The sequence below is a fragment of the Epinephelus fuscoguttatus genome, linkage group LG15 (genome assembly GCF_011397635.1).
Source record: "Epinephelus fuscoguttatus linkage group LG15, E.fuscoguttatus.final_Chr_v1".
NCBI classification, from domain to species: Eukaryota; Metazoa; Chordata; class Actinopteri; order Perciformes; family Serranidae; genus Epinephelus; species Epinephelus fuscoguttatus.
Genome location: NC_064766.1, coordinates 14,769,550 through 14,784,984, shown reverse-complemented (window position 1 = coordinate 14,784,984; position 15,435 = coordinate 14,769,550). Strand labels below are relative to the sequence as shown.

At 40.3% G+C, this 15,435-nt stretch overlaps 1 protein-coding gene across 3 annotated transcripts; it reads left to right on the top strand.

Annotated features, from left to right (window-relative positions):
- The first annotated feature begins 245 nt into the window (after nt 1-245).
- Nucleotides 246-15,297, top strand: LOC125902543 (ATP-sensitive inward rectifier potassium channel 10-like). 3 transcript variants are annotated; one of them, XM_049598985.1, is made up of 6 exons: nt 246-928; nt 8,284-8,629; nt 10,614-10,825; nt 11,123-11,254; nt 11,396-11,573; nt 13,198-15,292. In XM_049598985.1, exons 2-6 carry the CDS (start codon nt 8,284-8,286, stop codon nt 13,590-13,592), a joined length of 1,263 nt encoding a protein of 420 aa, XP_049454942.1. In that variant the 5' UTR covers nt 246-928; the 3' UTR covers nt 13,593-15,292. The 3 variants fall into 3 exon arrangements, with proteins under 3 accessions (XP_049454942.1, XP_049454944.1, XP_049454943.1); XM_049598987.1 differs by lacking the exon at nt 246-928 and adding an exon at nt 1,576-2,120 and having other exon boundaries at nt 13,198-15,297; XM_049598986.1 differs by lacking the exon at nt 246-928 and adding an exon at nt 3,384-3,467 and having other exon boundaries at nt 13,198-15,297.
- Nucleotides 15,298-15,435: the final 138 nt, after the last annotated feature.

The window sequence follows — 15,435 nt, the reverse complement described above, 5'->3', positions numbered from 1 at the left end:
CCCTCTTCTGAGGCAGAATAAGGGGCCGTATTCACCTCACGGACGCCCCTCTTTATGTGATTGAGCTTAACAGGACGCTCAGTACAGACGCTCTTGGACACAGCAAACGCCGACCACAGAAGTTATGAATAGGGGGCTCTGTGGTGCCCCCTAAAAGAGTGTTTGTGTGTGTGTTTCTGTGTGTGTGTGTGTGTGTGTGTGTGTGTGTGTGTGTGTGTGTGCTGCAGGGGGTGGTCTGTTAGAGCCATTTGTTGACGTGTGCTTGTGTGCCAGAGTGCATTTCGGGAGAATGTGAATGTGAGGCCCCAAACATGTGCATCTATTTATGTGTGAGTTTCTGTGCACACTTTGTACATTTGGAGGTGAGCGAATGATGCAACAACAAATGCAAAAAACCATGATGACAAAAAAGTAATATTTTGAACCCTAACTCTTTCAGCCCACATCTCAAGGCCACAGTATGATGCATTTTTAGTCTCTTGTGTTACTCTGATTCTAAATTGAGACTAGGGGGAGTGGCAATCAATTATTGCAGCAATTACAGAGATGTGAGGAGGACACAACAAGAATTCAGGAGTGAGGGGGAGAGAGACGGAGGGAAAGAGTAAAAGTGAGAGAGAGATGCCTCTTATAAAGCCAAGTCCTGTCTGTTTGGGAAGAATTTGCAAGCAGTGAGACCGCCAGGGCTTTGGGTCAGAAGCAGGAGCCCAGTGAGCCAATGACTGTCTCCATAATTCTCCTCAATGGTGTATCAGTGTCGTAGGACGCAGGCTGCTGAAGTTACTCTTCCTGAAGAATTACAGTCCCAGTTGTGTGCTGTGTGAGCATGCGTATGACAACAAAGCAGACATGTGGACCAAAGGCTGAGGCTCCGGGCTCCTAACTCCTCTCTGCACGGGTCAGTTAGATTGCAATCCCAGCTGTAAAGGTAAGCAAATGAACTTCTCAGAAAATGCAATGAAAATAATGTAAGAAATGAATAAAGAATTTTGCACTACAACAAAATATGTTTAAGAAAAGAAAAATCTTTCTTGTACAGTTACGTTTTGTGCATATCGTAGTACTGATATATAGCTCTGATTTGTTATTAATTTGTTTTATTTTTTATTTCTTTGTTTTTATTTTCATTTACTAACTAATCAATAACTAATATATGTATTTATATTGCATTTTCCCCACTGATAATTGTTATATTTCCACTTGTAAAAAGCTAGTTAACGAAATTATTTAAAGAAATATCTTGTAAATCTTTTCAAGTTTTAAGTTTTTTCAGTAAGTTTTTAAATTACTGTGAAATTCTTATGTATTTTACTTTTAATTTAACCTTTATTTAACCAGGCAAGTCATTAAGAAGAAAGTCTTATTTACAATAGCGGCCTGGCAAATGGCAAAGTCTCCTGACGAATCATCTATAACTCATAGAAGCCACATCACCTTGAATCATTCAACACGTAACTGTGGGGGTATAATGTTCATTTTTCATGTTCAAATGGACATATTTAATAGGCAAATTACGTGACAGTAAGCAACGTCAAAATGATGTAAGCTACATGAAACTTAAGGCAAAAAAAACAGATCTCGGTTGTTTTCCTCATGATGACCACTGACTTGCTCCCACTTCAAAGCGTATGGTTTACCTGTACAGCCCCATAATGAACTGTGGTAAGTTTAAAACTGTCCTCTAAATAAACCCCATGTGTCATTTGATGCAGAGACATCTGTAGATGTTTAACAGGATACATGTCAGCGATGAATGAAGCATAAGCACCTGATTTAAGAGCTCAGATTTGACACATATTATCAATTTTCAAAATCCCGTAGTTGTGAAATACACACACTATTGTCCAAATGCAGCAAATAAAACTGAACAATTCTTTAAGTTGTTGTTAAAAAAAGTTAGTCAGTGAGACAGGGGAAATGATTTCAATAATAGCTTGGTTTACAGCTCTTGTGCAGTTCGCTGCAGTGTAGTAGTCAGTGGTGTAGCGGAAGGTATACACAGGTATAGGGGGTATACTCACCTCTTTTTCTGTCTGTTTGCAGTTTACCCAACTATCAGCCAAAAAGCCACTGGAATATATAAGAGAGTATACCTACTCCCTCTACTACCCATCTCCCTGGTAATCCCACCTCATCAGCTACCGCTTCACCACTGATAGTAATGGAAAGAGTGGTAAACTATGACCAAAAATATACAAACTTCTTTTTAAATTTCTGAGATGTTGGAGGAGCACAATGGACATTTATCAGTGGGCTAAATTATGCTTTGATCGTTAACAATTGTGTGCAGAATCAGTGTGTTTCAGTCTCGAAATCAAATCAGTAAATCAATCAAGAAGTGATTCATGCATCATTAAAAACCCTATCTCCTAACTTATATCAGTTTCCTGTTTGGAGCACTTTTTGGCAATTCAGCATATTCATTTTATGCTTTTATGCAAGTTTACCGTCACTACATCCCCATCACTACCAGAGTAGAGTTTTATATAGTCTAGTATCCGTCTTTAACAGTTTCAGATCTGATACCAGGAGGAATGAGTATTGAAGAAATCTGATACATGAACTGAAAGAAAGAGAGGGAAACAAGGAGATAGAGGGTAAAGAGGATTAAACAAGTGTTTACACATTAAGTGACAACGATTGGACAGTTTTGTTTGTCATTCCTTTTCGAAAAAAAATCCCCTTTGGTGTGCAACTGGAAATACTGATGACATGAATTGATGTGAGGTTAAAAAAGGTAAAAGAGATAGAAAGGAAGCTAAACAATGAAACAAACTGAGGGGGGAGAGAAAGAAAAAGTGTGTGTGTGTGTGTGTGTGTGTGTGTGTGTGTGGGGTGGGGGGGGTGAAGGGGGATTACTCTTCACTCCAGAATACTAACGAGGGCCTTTTGTCACAGATCTCTTTCTCTCTCCCTTCCTCTCCCCTGTTCTCTCATTGCTCCTTTCACTCATCTCTCACACACACAAATACACGTATTACTGTACACCCTTTTTCAAGTAATTGCACACAAGCACACATACATGCATACAAAGTCACACATGAACGCCCACAGTCACACACACATACGCAGAAATACACATGTAATTGCAATCCCACTCTCACATAATCACTCACACACACACACACACACACACACACACACACACACACACACACACACGTACACACATACATGGATGGGCACAGAGTCGTTTTTGTCAATGGCGCCTTTTGTTTCTTTTATCTCAGCTCCTAACAAAGCATTCCTGTGTACACAGAGGAGAGAAAGAAGGAAGGAGAGAGAAAGAGGAAAGTAAAAAAAGAGAGAGTGAAAGAGAGAGAGGGAGATCAGGAAAACATCCAGCGCCCCTTTGTTTGGCAAAAAGAAAAAGTTTTGATTCAGTTTTTGGATCCGGCTCACTGAGGCAGGGCAGTACAGTGAAGTTGTCACGTTGCCATGGAGATGGAATACATCCTGCTGGAGAGGTTGGTCCAAAATATTTTCCTCTTTTCACTCTCATTTACTCCCATTTGCTCTATTAGTTATCTGATACATGCCTGTAGTGGAATTTGTGTTTTCTCCTCTGGGGCATGTGAGTGTGTCAGAAGATTGGGTGAGAGGGCGATGCAGAGTACAAAGCGTGAAGTTTTCAATGGTGTCATTGTAATTATGAAGCTTTCGAGGGGCGCACCCTTGCATAATCACAGAAGTGTGATGTAATTAAAGCTGATTGGTTATGTAATCCATAATCAGCACTGCATAGAAGCTATTTTGATTCACACTGTATGGCCAAAAGTGTATAGACACCCTGGTCTTTTTGGCTGTGTTTCACAGTTTTGATCAGGTCATTTTGGTCCAATACAGAAAGTCAGATCAACGTTTTACAGTTGTGCACAAAGTAAGGCAAGAAATGTTTCTTTTTCATGTCTGGTGTGGAAGACTTTGACTGGTCTGTCCAGAGTTACTGAAAGGCATTACTGCATGTCAATGAAAGCAACCAATCAGAGGCGAGGAGTCTCTAACCCAGCTGTCAATCCTGTCAATCACTGCTTGTTAAATTCATTTAAACTGTCAAACCAGGCAACACAGATCAGTTGCATTGCTTATTTCTCACCTCATATGTTTTGAGAAACATATTTTAGTGCACTGTTTAGCTGTAAAATGAGAAAGTTGGTCCAGCGGGTGCTCCATGATTGGTACTTAGGACTGTTTTCAACATGGTGGCACAGACAGTCTCATTTTACAGCTAAACAGCACACTAAAGTATGTTTTTATGTGGCTGAATGGGAGCAAATCTCTGCAGCCAGGCTCCAAAATCTTGTGAAGCCTGACACCAGAGGGGAGGAAGCTGGATTAAGATATTCAGCAATCACATATAAGTGTAACAGTAGGATGCTCATATACCTTTTGTCATTTAGTGCACTGCGAACTTTATGTTGTATGTTTTGCTTTAATGTGTGTGAGAAAAGGAACAGAAAGACCTTGTGAGGATCCAGAGTATAAAGCCGCAGCAAAAAAAAAAAAAAAACGCCTGAGAGAAAGCTTGCCAAAGGACCCCTGTGTCAGACTAAAAAAACGTTCTGAGCAGGACATCTAGAAAGTCAAACTTTGGAACATGTCCCACCAAACTCTTACCGCCGTCTCCAGTTACCAGTCAGAAGTTCACTCTTTGTCCACTAAAGGCCTTGCTGATTAGAATCAACAGTAAAGCCTTAAAAAAAGTTATCTAGATAAACGTCTGAGTTTCAAACAAAGACTTTTTCACCTTAATTGATTCATTCAAGTTTCCTCTCTCTCATCTAGCTGACAAATGAGACTCTGTGTGGAGGGTTTGTGGAGTTAATGCAGTGCATCTTCACTCTAATTCTACTCTTCCTTCTTTTCTCTTTCCTCTTCCTTATCGTCCTCTCTTGTGGGTTTTCCTCTCCCCACTGGCCGACATGATTTTTTGGACGTAAGTGAGCGTGTCAGATGTGTGGAGATACATTAACTGTGTGTGTGTGTGTGTGTGTGTGTGTGTGTGTGTGACAGGGGTGCACTGCATCTGAATGTTCTGACAAGGGCACACATTCACTCAAACATCCCACAGTGTAAAGCACTAAAAACACATATATTACAGTGAGAAAATTGTTATTTTCCCCCTACATTAAAACAACACTGGGGTTTGTCTTGTGGTTCAAGCTCAGAATCAGCCCTGCAGATATCACACTGCTTATCAAATAATCTCTGTCTGTATATGTCAGTAAAGATCATAAAGTTTATATGCTAAACAGGAAGTGATTTTTGTTGTTGTTCACACTTCTTTATCCTGTGATCAAAACCAAACAAGAATCTACAGACATGCAGATTTGTGAGGCTTTAATTATCTCTCTAAAAAACTAATTGTTTGCACTCACAGTCAAGTTAATGCAAAGATGCAAGTGGTTGTCATGCTAACAGGCTCAGAGTGACAATGGTAACATCCTGTAACACTATGTGAATAGCAGTGAACACAAAGTACAGCTGAGGCTGATGGGAATGTCATTATGCTGCATGTATTTGGTCATAAACTAAAGTATTGGAGGCATTTAAATTTTAATCTGTGGGTAGCGCTAGAGGAAAAGTAAGGGGATCAAATTTATTGATCTTGGGACCATAAATGTCAGTACAAAATTTCATAGCAATTCATCTAGTAAGATATTTCACTGGAGCAACATGGTGGACTGAGCAACGAACACTAGTGTGGCTAAAAACCTTTTCACTTGTTTAAAACATTTTTAACAACATATTTGAATAGACAATAGGCCACCAGTAAAGTTCACGTCTGACACACACTATTTCTTTTCTTGTCTCACCGCAGTGTTTCATTGTAACTGCTCTCTGGTGTGGTTTCATGGTTTGTCATGGTTCTAAAACTGGTGATTCACGGGGCAACAACAAGATTCTGTGAAAATGAGTCTCTTAATCTTCATGGTTGTGTATGATTCACAGTTGAGGTCGGTTCATATATTTGAGCCAATAGTGAGTTTTGTTTACATAGTTAACTGGTCACATGTTACATGTATCACATTTACATATGTAAATACTTTCATAGGTGATCTTAAAACAGTAACAATAGCCTGCTGAATCTACCTCTAGTTTTCCTCAAATATACCTCAGTCTAAGTCCTCTTAGTTTGTGATTGGTTAGTTCAGTCACATGTGAGTCAGGAACAAGGAAGTGTTGTTGTTTTGAAGCTGATGAAGAGGAAGATGTTTAATAATGTTTAATAAAGTTTTCTGTCTCCATCATGCTGTTTCTTCTCAAAAAGAATTATCCAACCAGCACATATCCAACCCTCATATAAATAAATTTCTCTAGCCTCCAACCTATTTAAACAAATTTCTTGAGTACTTCAACATACTTGAAAAAGAGAAGAACAATTCCTAGGAATAGGTGCATATTCTGAAACAGTGGTTAACACAAGCAGAATTGCTTCACATTGTGCGGCTATGCAATGAAACAGCTTTAGATGTTGAAACCAGTCTTCTTCCTCAAAAAATTGTTGAAATCAATTGAAGAACATCTAGTTGTGCAGCTTTCTTCTCATGACATGATTGTCTTTTAGTAGCTTATGTTACTCATAGTGTGTCTCTTATTTATCCTCGTTTGCCCTTATTAAGGGCTTATTAAGGGCAAACAAGAGCCTAAAACAAATCAAACAGCATCTGAAATCCCCTCCTGAAATTTCCCCATGTTGTAATAGGGAGACAGTTTTCGTAAATTTCCAAAACCTGTCACACAACAAGCATGTCCACTTCTCGGAGCAATAGGCCAGGTGTACAGAGGTGGGAAACTGGCAGGATTTGAACTTTTCTTTTTCATTCTATCTATATGACAGGTTTTTTGGCCCTGCCTTTGGCCGTTGTACTACATAGTTTGTTTTAGGCACACTCAGACCTTAGTGCTCGAAGAGAGTTGAAGAGAGTATGTTTTGGGGTCGTTAGCCTTGACTGACAGTTCCCTCAGGCTGCAAGAATCAGCTCTGGTGGTCATACTTGACCCACCACTTTTGATTTTCTGGTTCCAAATTACTGACGAACTGGCATCCCTATAATCCCTAGAATTTCAACTGTATGCTGTAAAGCCCTGTGAGGCAAATTGTGATTTGTTATATTGGGCTTTATAAATAAAATTGATTGATTGATTGATTAAAATTTCATAACACAGGCCAAAAGGTTGAGAGTCACTCACACAGTGCACCCACACAGGTGTTTTTACTTATTCTGGATGATTAGATTGAATACATCCCAGCTGGCCACCAACATCGTTAGACACTGATATTTGGTTGAATTTAGGTTGTGACATCAGGTGACCAAAGTTCAATGTTAGGATGTCTATTGCAAACATCAATTTGACGACAGGTGACATTGATATTTTGTTGATATAAAGTTGTGTTGTCAATTTACCAAAGTCCAACGTCCTCTAAATGTCTCATGCCAACATCATCTTAATGTAGAATTATGACATTTAGTCGTAAGGTATGGAGAACAAAGCCCAACGTCTGTAAAATGTCAAAATGTTAGCATCCGCACAAAGTGAAATTTCAACATAATTAGATAAAATATCGGTAACCTGATTTTCATTCCAACCAGAATTTAACGTCTGTCCATCGTTAGAGTCCAATGTCTTTCTGATGTGCCAGCTGTGAGGGTTACAGAAAATATTTGGCAAAATCTACTCTAAATTCCCAGAAAAAGTACCTGCTATTACCCAGTTTTTTAGCATATCATTATTTGATTTTGTGGGGAAACTCCCGGTACAGTTCAAATTTCAACTGAAATACTTGCGAAAAAATTCAAAAACACTTGCGTGGGTGTGCGTGGTCTTTCATGGTTGTTTTGAATTTTGTTAAAACTGTAATCTCCAGTTTACAATTCAGAACAGTTTGGTGTTCACTACTATTAGTCTACTAATAGTTTTATTTCATTTTGTGACATCAGTCACAGGTTTAGTTTCAAGCATTATGAGGTTCACTTGAGATGATTTTCCCATGAGACTAAGAGCAGGTGGCTGCAGGGTGAGTAACGGAAACCAACAGTCATCATGAGAGGTTTTTAGCTTTCCCCACATGCTACAGGAAGTGACCGAGATCATGAGGCACTGCTGATGGTGTGACTACTGTAAGATGTATCAGTCCTTTCAACCTCTGTCAGTAAACTTAAATGTAGGATATCCCAGTCCACCCCAAACTAATCTCAAATGAGCCTATTAAGAGCACTGTCTGGTTAACAAGTTAATCAGAGAAATGATTTAACTCCTCCATTTTTTTTTATTCACCAGATGACATCTGCCACACCTCCGTCCTCTCGTAGCTCCTCTCCTCAGAAGGTGTGCCACTCCCAGACACAGACAGATGTTTTAAAACCCTTACTGGGTGGTGGTGTATCCAGTGGAGGTGGGACTCTGAGGAAGAGGAGGCGTGTCCTTTCCAAAGATGGACGTAGCAACGTGCGCATCGAGCACGTCAGCGGGCGAAGTGCTTTGTACATGCGTGACCTCTGGACAACATTTGTGGACATGCAATGGCGCTACAAGTTCTTCCTGTTCACAGCCACGTTTGCAGGGACCTGGTTCCTGTTCGGGGTGCTGTGGTATCTAGTGGCACTCGTGCATGGAGACTTGATTGGTGAGGACTTGGGGGTGTCGTAGGTTTACAGGTAGTTAAATGTGTCTTCCCAGAAAAACTTGTTAGGGTCACTTTAGATGATCCACAGACCTTGCTGTAAACACTTTTCAAGTATTCTCTCAATTCACTGGGACATCGTTCCTGCAATTACTGTTGAGTTTTGCTAAATTATTTTTTCGTGAGCTTTGAGCAGCATAAATAAAACTCCTTTCACCCTCACTGTATTAAGGCCCAGACACACCAAACTGACATCAAAGAACTAGTGGCAACGAAAGCTTGTATCACCTCATATTACCTTTGTCTTGGCCAAAAAGTTGCACCTGAACACACCGCAGAGACTAAAGTCAACAAACTAACACATACATTCAATGCTTGTGTGAGAGGAAATAACTCTGGATACCAGCAGGAAGCAGTAGCCTAGTCTGTATTCATCACTCATAGCTCCAAGATGCTAGTTAGCCTGTTAGCACATCAATAATGCAACTCAGTAATGAGAGAACAAATGATATTTACCGTGTGCTAATGAACCATAGCATAGTTCCACACCGTTTGGGCTAAAGAGCTCAATGGCAAAAAAACCAAAAAAAAAACAAAACAACTTTACCTCATGTTTACCACAAGTTTGTTTCAGTCTCAGGCCCTCTTGACTTGAGTTGTTTGTCTGCTTTCTTACTTTTCTCTTCTTGTGCGTTGAGCTGAACTCCACATCAGAGGGATTTTACTCACCAACTTGCTCTGCCATCTCCAATGTCGATTCAACATGCTGAATTTGCTGAAAAAAGGCAGACAAGGTACAGGATGCGCTGCAAAAAACTAGGGTGACAGACACTCAGCTGACGGCCTGACATTGACCAACGGCCAGCTGTTGGCTTGGTGTGTCAGGGCCCTGAGGGTCAAAGCAGAAAATCAAATTTTCTCTTCGCTCTCATCTCATATCTCAAAACCTCAGCAATAAAACTGAAAATACCTGCACAGGGGTGAGTAAAAACAAAATCTGTGGCTCAACATCAGGATTTAGCAATATTTGAATCAGACTCTGAGAGGTAGTTTGATCACAGTCAGTCAAATCTGATCATACTACGCCCAAACAGTCCTCATAAAGCAGAGTTTTTAAGTTTAAAATGTCAATTAATAATAACCAAAGATAGTTTTTAAACCATGATTGTTGGCTATTTAGTCATAAATATTTAATGTGTTCAAGCAAAATTCTCAGGTTTTACATGTCAAAATATTTTGCCTGTCACACAGAATTCATGTTGCCAAACCTCTTTTTATGTGACTTTTGACATGATGAAATAACAAAGTCAAGCAAACATCTCCAGCGTCCTTCACACCAAAGAAAACAGAAAAAATGTGTGAACACAGTTCACAAACCAAACGTGAGAATAAGATGACTAATATGGTGGCGTGGTGGTGTAGAGTGTCATATCTGCAGCGGGTACTGCAAGGTTTGCTGGAAACGCTAAGAGCTGCTGTTTTAAAGCAGCCATCTCTTTAATGTGTCTTTCTGATTGATCTTTTTTTTTTTTTTTTTTAAATCTACTGTTTCATTAAATTTATGGATATGAAGTACTTTGTAACTTCATTTTTGTAGGTGCCGTATCAATAAGTTAATACTAACCATGCACTGTAAGATTAAAATACACTTCATTCATGTATATACTTTGATAGAGAGTGAGTGTTATTTCAAACAGTGTTTATTTCCTGAACAAGAACTTGAACTGAAACTAACCGTGATAAGATCAAACATTAGTGCTGCTGACAGTAGAAATGATATCTATTGTTGCATATCAGCAACATATTATAGATATTCTGCTCTGGAAATATTTAGATTTCAAAATATTACAATGATGGACATCCCATAATAAAGTGCAAAGAAGTAAAAAGAAAAACAAACAAACAACAGTACACAAACTGCTATTTGTTTTGTTAACATAAGTCATAAGAATAAGCTTTTGTCACCTTTTCAACCATGTTCCTCCAGAGTTCGACCCCCCATCAAACCACACACCCTGTGTGATGCAGATGCAGACCCTGACGGGGGCTTTCCTCTTCTCCCTGGAAACCCAGACAACCATTGGGTATGGTTTCCGTTGCATCACTGAGGAGTGCCCAGCTGCTATCATCCTCCTCATTGTCCAGCTTGTCATCACCATGCTGATGGAGATCTTTATCACTGGTACCTTCCTTGCCAAGGTAGCCAATGCATAAAACGTACAGCTGCAAATTGAGACTCAGTGAAAATAGAGAACTGCTTTTATACATAGATCCATGCTGGGTTTTTTTTTTTATAAAGTATTGTCACAGAAAATATAAAACAGGCTTGATTTTTGAAAAGCATTGTCAAGTAAAAGCAGGTGTGTGTTATTCTACTTTAAAGCATGAGTGCACACAGTTCATTCATCTGTTCCTGTGTTGAGTGAAGACTCTTACACGACCCTTATCAAAAATGATCAGGCTGAAACCAGGACTGATTGAGCTTTCTCTGCTCAGGTTGCACGGCCAAAGAAGCGAGGTGAGACAGTGAAGTTTAGCCAGCATGCAGTGGTGTCGACTCACGAAGGCCGACCCTGCCTGATGATCAGGGTAGCCAACATGCGCAAGAGTCTCCTGCTTGGTTGTCAGGTAAGTATGCGCATAGATAAAGAACACAGATTAGCACATATGTCCACCATACTAGTTTATCTAAATGCATTGACAGTGACGTTAAACAGGTCATGATACAGTATGTATAGATTTCATGTGTATGCACATTGTCCCCCCCAGGTGACTGGAAAACTGCTCCAGACGTCTCTGACCAAGGAGGGTGAGACAGTTCGTCTGGACCAGAGGAACGTGCCCTTCCAAGTGGACACATCCAGTGACAGTCCCTTCCTCATCCTGCCCCTCACCTTCTACCACCTCATTGATGACAGCAGCCCCCTGCGAGCCTGGGCAGCCAAAGGTAAGTTTGATGGTGAGGGCAGGAGATTTGGTGCAGTATTGCAAGGTCAGTGGCTCTCGATTGGCAACAAAGATGAGAGTTAGCGCAAAAAGCACCAACGGAGTCATTTATAATGATTGGTTTTCAAGCTCAATATTTATCTGGTTCGTGTGCTGCTTTCCAAAATCCAGTCTCCCACTCTGGACCTGACAACAGCCCTCTGGCTAGGAGCCCTCCCTTACCTACTCCTCTGTGCATAATTAAGTTAGCTAAAGAGTGCTAACAGAGAGTGCCAACATAGATTCTCACTGCCCATTGGTAATGAAGGCTGATTTGTGGTGTGTTGAAGCTACTTTTGCACTGAGTGTCTGTAGGGCCTCCAAAGACCATCCAGTTTGTTTCGACAAACCAGAGATATGTTACATTTATGTGTTTTATATGTGGTGTATATGTCAAAACTTAACATTTTTAAGTGGTGACATTGCTCTGGATAATGTGTGGTTAGGTTTAGGCACAAAACCCACTTGGTTAGGCTTAGTAAAGCACTACGTTTGGGCTAGAAATACCCAGTTTGACCCCTACAGACATGGTGGGACATGCCCTGGATACAGGTTATATTTGCATCAAAATCTCGCCTAGGTGTCAAGCCATCCACTATCTCCTCTTCCTCCTCATGAGAAAATTTGCTTGTACACATGTAATCTGAACTATGTCATACTTATGAAATGTAACATCCATGATTTGCAGACATGTGCAATATCAACATTTTACTGGTGACTGGGCTGCCAAAAGGAACATTCTTGCCTATGTGCATCTCTTTTCACTCCTTGCACCATTGTGTTTGCACTTCTTTGTTAACTGCAGAGCATCATACTGTCTTGCAATGCAGCAGTTTATTGTAGTTCTAGGTATCTATGGCCTATTGAAATAAACTTGCTTCATGCTAGTTACACCAATATTTCACCGTAAAAGGTTAGAGTTTTAGTAATGAATTCTGACGTAGAAGGAGTTCATTACTGAGAAATGTATGACAAAATGGTAAACTGCAAACCAGAAATATAGTTCCTATTTTAGTGGTTGGGAGCTCAAATGGTGTGGAGCACTTGTTTGTTCCTGATAATGATGCATTGCTATATTTCTTGGTGCATACAAACAGTTGGTCAGTGCTGTAGTGTTGAGCCATTGCCATGCATTTGTATCAAGTGCATCCTCGTGAGCATTCACGAGATACAAACAACATGGGGACCTACTCACAATGTTACTCTATAGCAGTGGTTCCCAACTGGAGGGTTGTGGTCCAAAAGTGGGTCATGGGCCCATTTTGAATGGACTGTAATTGACTCGCAAATGTGTCAGGTGCTGTTTTCTGCTGTAGAGTGAGTGACTGACAGCTACTTGACAGAGACAGCAAAGTAGCTCAACGACATGGCCAAACGGAAGTATGACGCTGAATATATCAAACAGTGGGACCTTGAACTAATGACTAAGGAGAAATCTGGACCCCATGGCTGGACCAGTTGGGAACCACTGCTCTATAGCACTGCCAGTGAATAAAAACTCTGCTTTGTACATTCATTTTCTGCCTCTTCTTTCTACACCCCTCTGTAATGTACCCCATCTCCTCCTTCTCATTAACCTCCACCAGGTGGGGGCTGGACTGATCCAGAGTTGGCAGACTTTGAGCTAATGGTGATCATGAGTGCTACAATTGAACCGACCTCCGCCACCTGCCAGGTCCGAACCTCCTACCTGCCGGATGAGATCCTCTGGGGCTATGAATTCCCCCCCGTAGTCTCCCTTTCCCCATCGGGCAAATATGTAGCGGACTTTGCTTTCTTCGACAAAGTGGCCAAGACGAAGACAACGCCCATCTTCAAGCCATCCAGCCCTCAGCATGGGTACCAGAGCAACGGGGGTGGGACTGTGCCCGAGGCATCCGATCCAGAGAAGATTCGTCTGGAGCAGAGCTACAGGGAGAGAGGGGACGAACGTGGCCGGGTCAGAGACACCGCTCTCAGTGTTCGCATCAGCAACGTGTGACCAGACGACATGGTTAAGAAGGGAATGTTTCGATGTCATAACAGCTTGGGTGACTCTTTTTAGACTGTTCTGAACTTCTGAAAGATATCTAGCTCCCAGTAGCACCAAATATGGACTACTGGAGTACTGTATGGTCAACTCCAAGTTTGTTATATGTTTGCTGGGAAGATACATGTTCTACACTGGTTTGACTGAATTCATATGACAGCTTAACACACTTCCAAACTGCAGCTACTATTTACATTTGAGTGTGGCGACCTCACATATACTGTACACACTTTTATAACTAAGAAAATAACAGGTCAGATTATTTATTCGTGCAGAGAACATAAAAACAAATAGAAACTAAACAAGCAGTTGAGAAGACAGAAACCCCACTCGTCTGGTTTGCGTCCTCCCACTTGTGTCAGTCAATATGAGTGTGGTTTTTTTGTATGTCAAGAGTAGAAGTAAGGTTAGTGTGATAACGAGGGGCAGGAAACACACAGACAGAGTAGAACTTCCTATACTTCCTCTAAAACAATGCGGTTAATGAATACACAGTGTATTTTTTACACATTTGGAAAAAGTCATATTTGAGTTTCAGCTCAGTTTGCTTTTATTACTGTAAAAACACTAATGCTAAACCAGTTCATATAGAGCTCATAAAATCCCCACCCCAACTCTTTTGCAACACTCTCATGCGGATATTTTTACATTTCCTGTTGTAAAATGACGGAAGTACTTGTGTTAAAGACGATAAACAGAATGACAGCTCTATGTGTTGTACATGGTAATGCACTGTAAAATGTTAGGTAAAGCACTTTCTGTTTAACAAATGTAGCACTACAACTGGAATGTAGACAAACTTCAGATGAATATATTGAGTTCAAGGTGCTCTGTGTCTCTTAATGGTGTGGGTATTTCATGTGTGACTGTTATTGCTGTTTCAAGAGAGACGGTTAGCACTTTATGTAAGTACATGATGTACATTTGCACCTTAGGAGGATTAGCTGCTTATGTTTGGAGCCTTACCATAGGAAGACATGTTTTTGATACTACTAAAAGCACTTATACAATAAATATCACTGGATTTGAAGCAGTTAGGATAAACCTAAGATGCATCCTTCCTACAAAGACAATTGGAATTCCAGTTTCTCTGTCTCACTGGCTTTAATCTAACTAACGAATACAAGTGAGATTTGAAACCATCACATACAGCTGCTGGACGTACATGGATGTAAATGCCCATCAGGTTACTGTTAACATCAGGAGCTTGCTGCGTGAAGTAGGAGCCTTCTGTATGTCCATGTGATTTTTGAGATACTAACATTGTCAAATTAACAGTAAACATTTTGTTGAAGCCCTTTTTTTATTTTCCACTGAAGATGATAAGAACATGAGGAGGACCACCAGAGGTGAGTGCTGAGAATGTGAAAGTAATCTTGTAAATCACTGATAGTGATTCTTTTCTGATGGAAATGTGTGACAATGATGAAGCAAAGATGAGTATGATGGATATGAATATGTTGGAAATTGTAACATTTTCTTAATTAACATCAAGCTCTGGAATGTTAATAGTGTTTACAATGCAGATGGAGAGAAACACGTATCTCTAAAAAGTGGTTTAATAAAGCTGATTATGAGTTATTAAAGGCCATATTTTATTTCATGTCTTACACAGGCAGGTAGAGTAGAGGAGCAGCTGAAGCTGATGGGATATTTTAAATTGGTGGTCATAGGAGGCATGGCACAGGCCACACTGTATGCATCCTGTGAACTACACTGCTCGAAAAATGTTAAGTTAAAGTTTAAGTTAAAAATCTTTATTGATGTACACTGTATTTGTTGAGAACAGAATGAC

Excerpts from the sequence above, each read along its gene's own strand:
- LOC125902543 (XM_049598987.1), top strand. The coding sequence starts at position 8,284 with ATGACATCTGCCACACCTCCGTCCTCTCGTAGCTCCTCTCCTCAGAAG. Across the intron at positions 10,826-11,122 it reads CTGGTACCTTCCTTGCCAAG|GTTGCACGGCCAAAGAAGCG; the intron begins GTAGCCAATGCA and ends TTCTCTGCTCAG. Across the intron at positions 11,574-13,197 it reads GCGAGCCTGGGCAGCCAAAG|GTGGGGGCTGGACTGATCCA; the intron begins GTAAGTTTGATG and ends AACCTCCACCAG.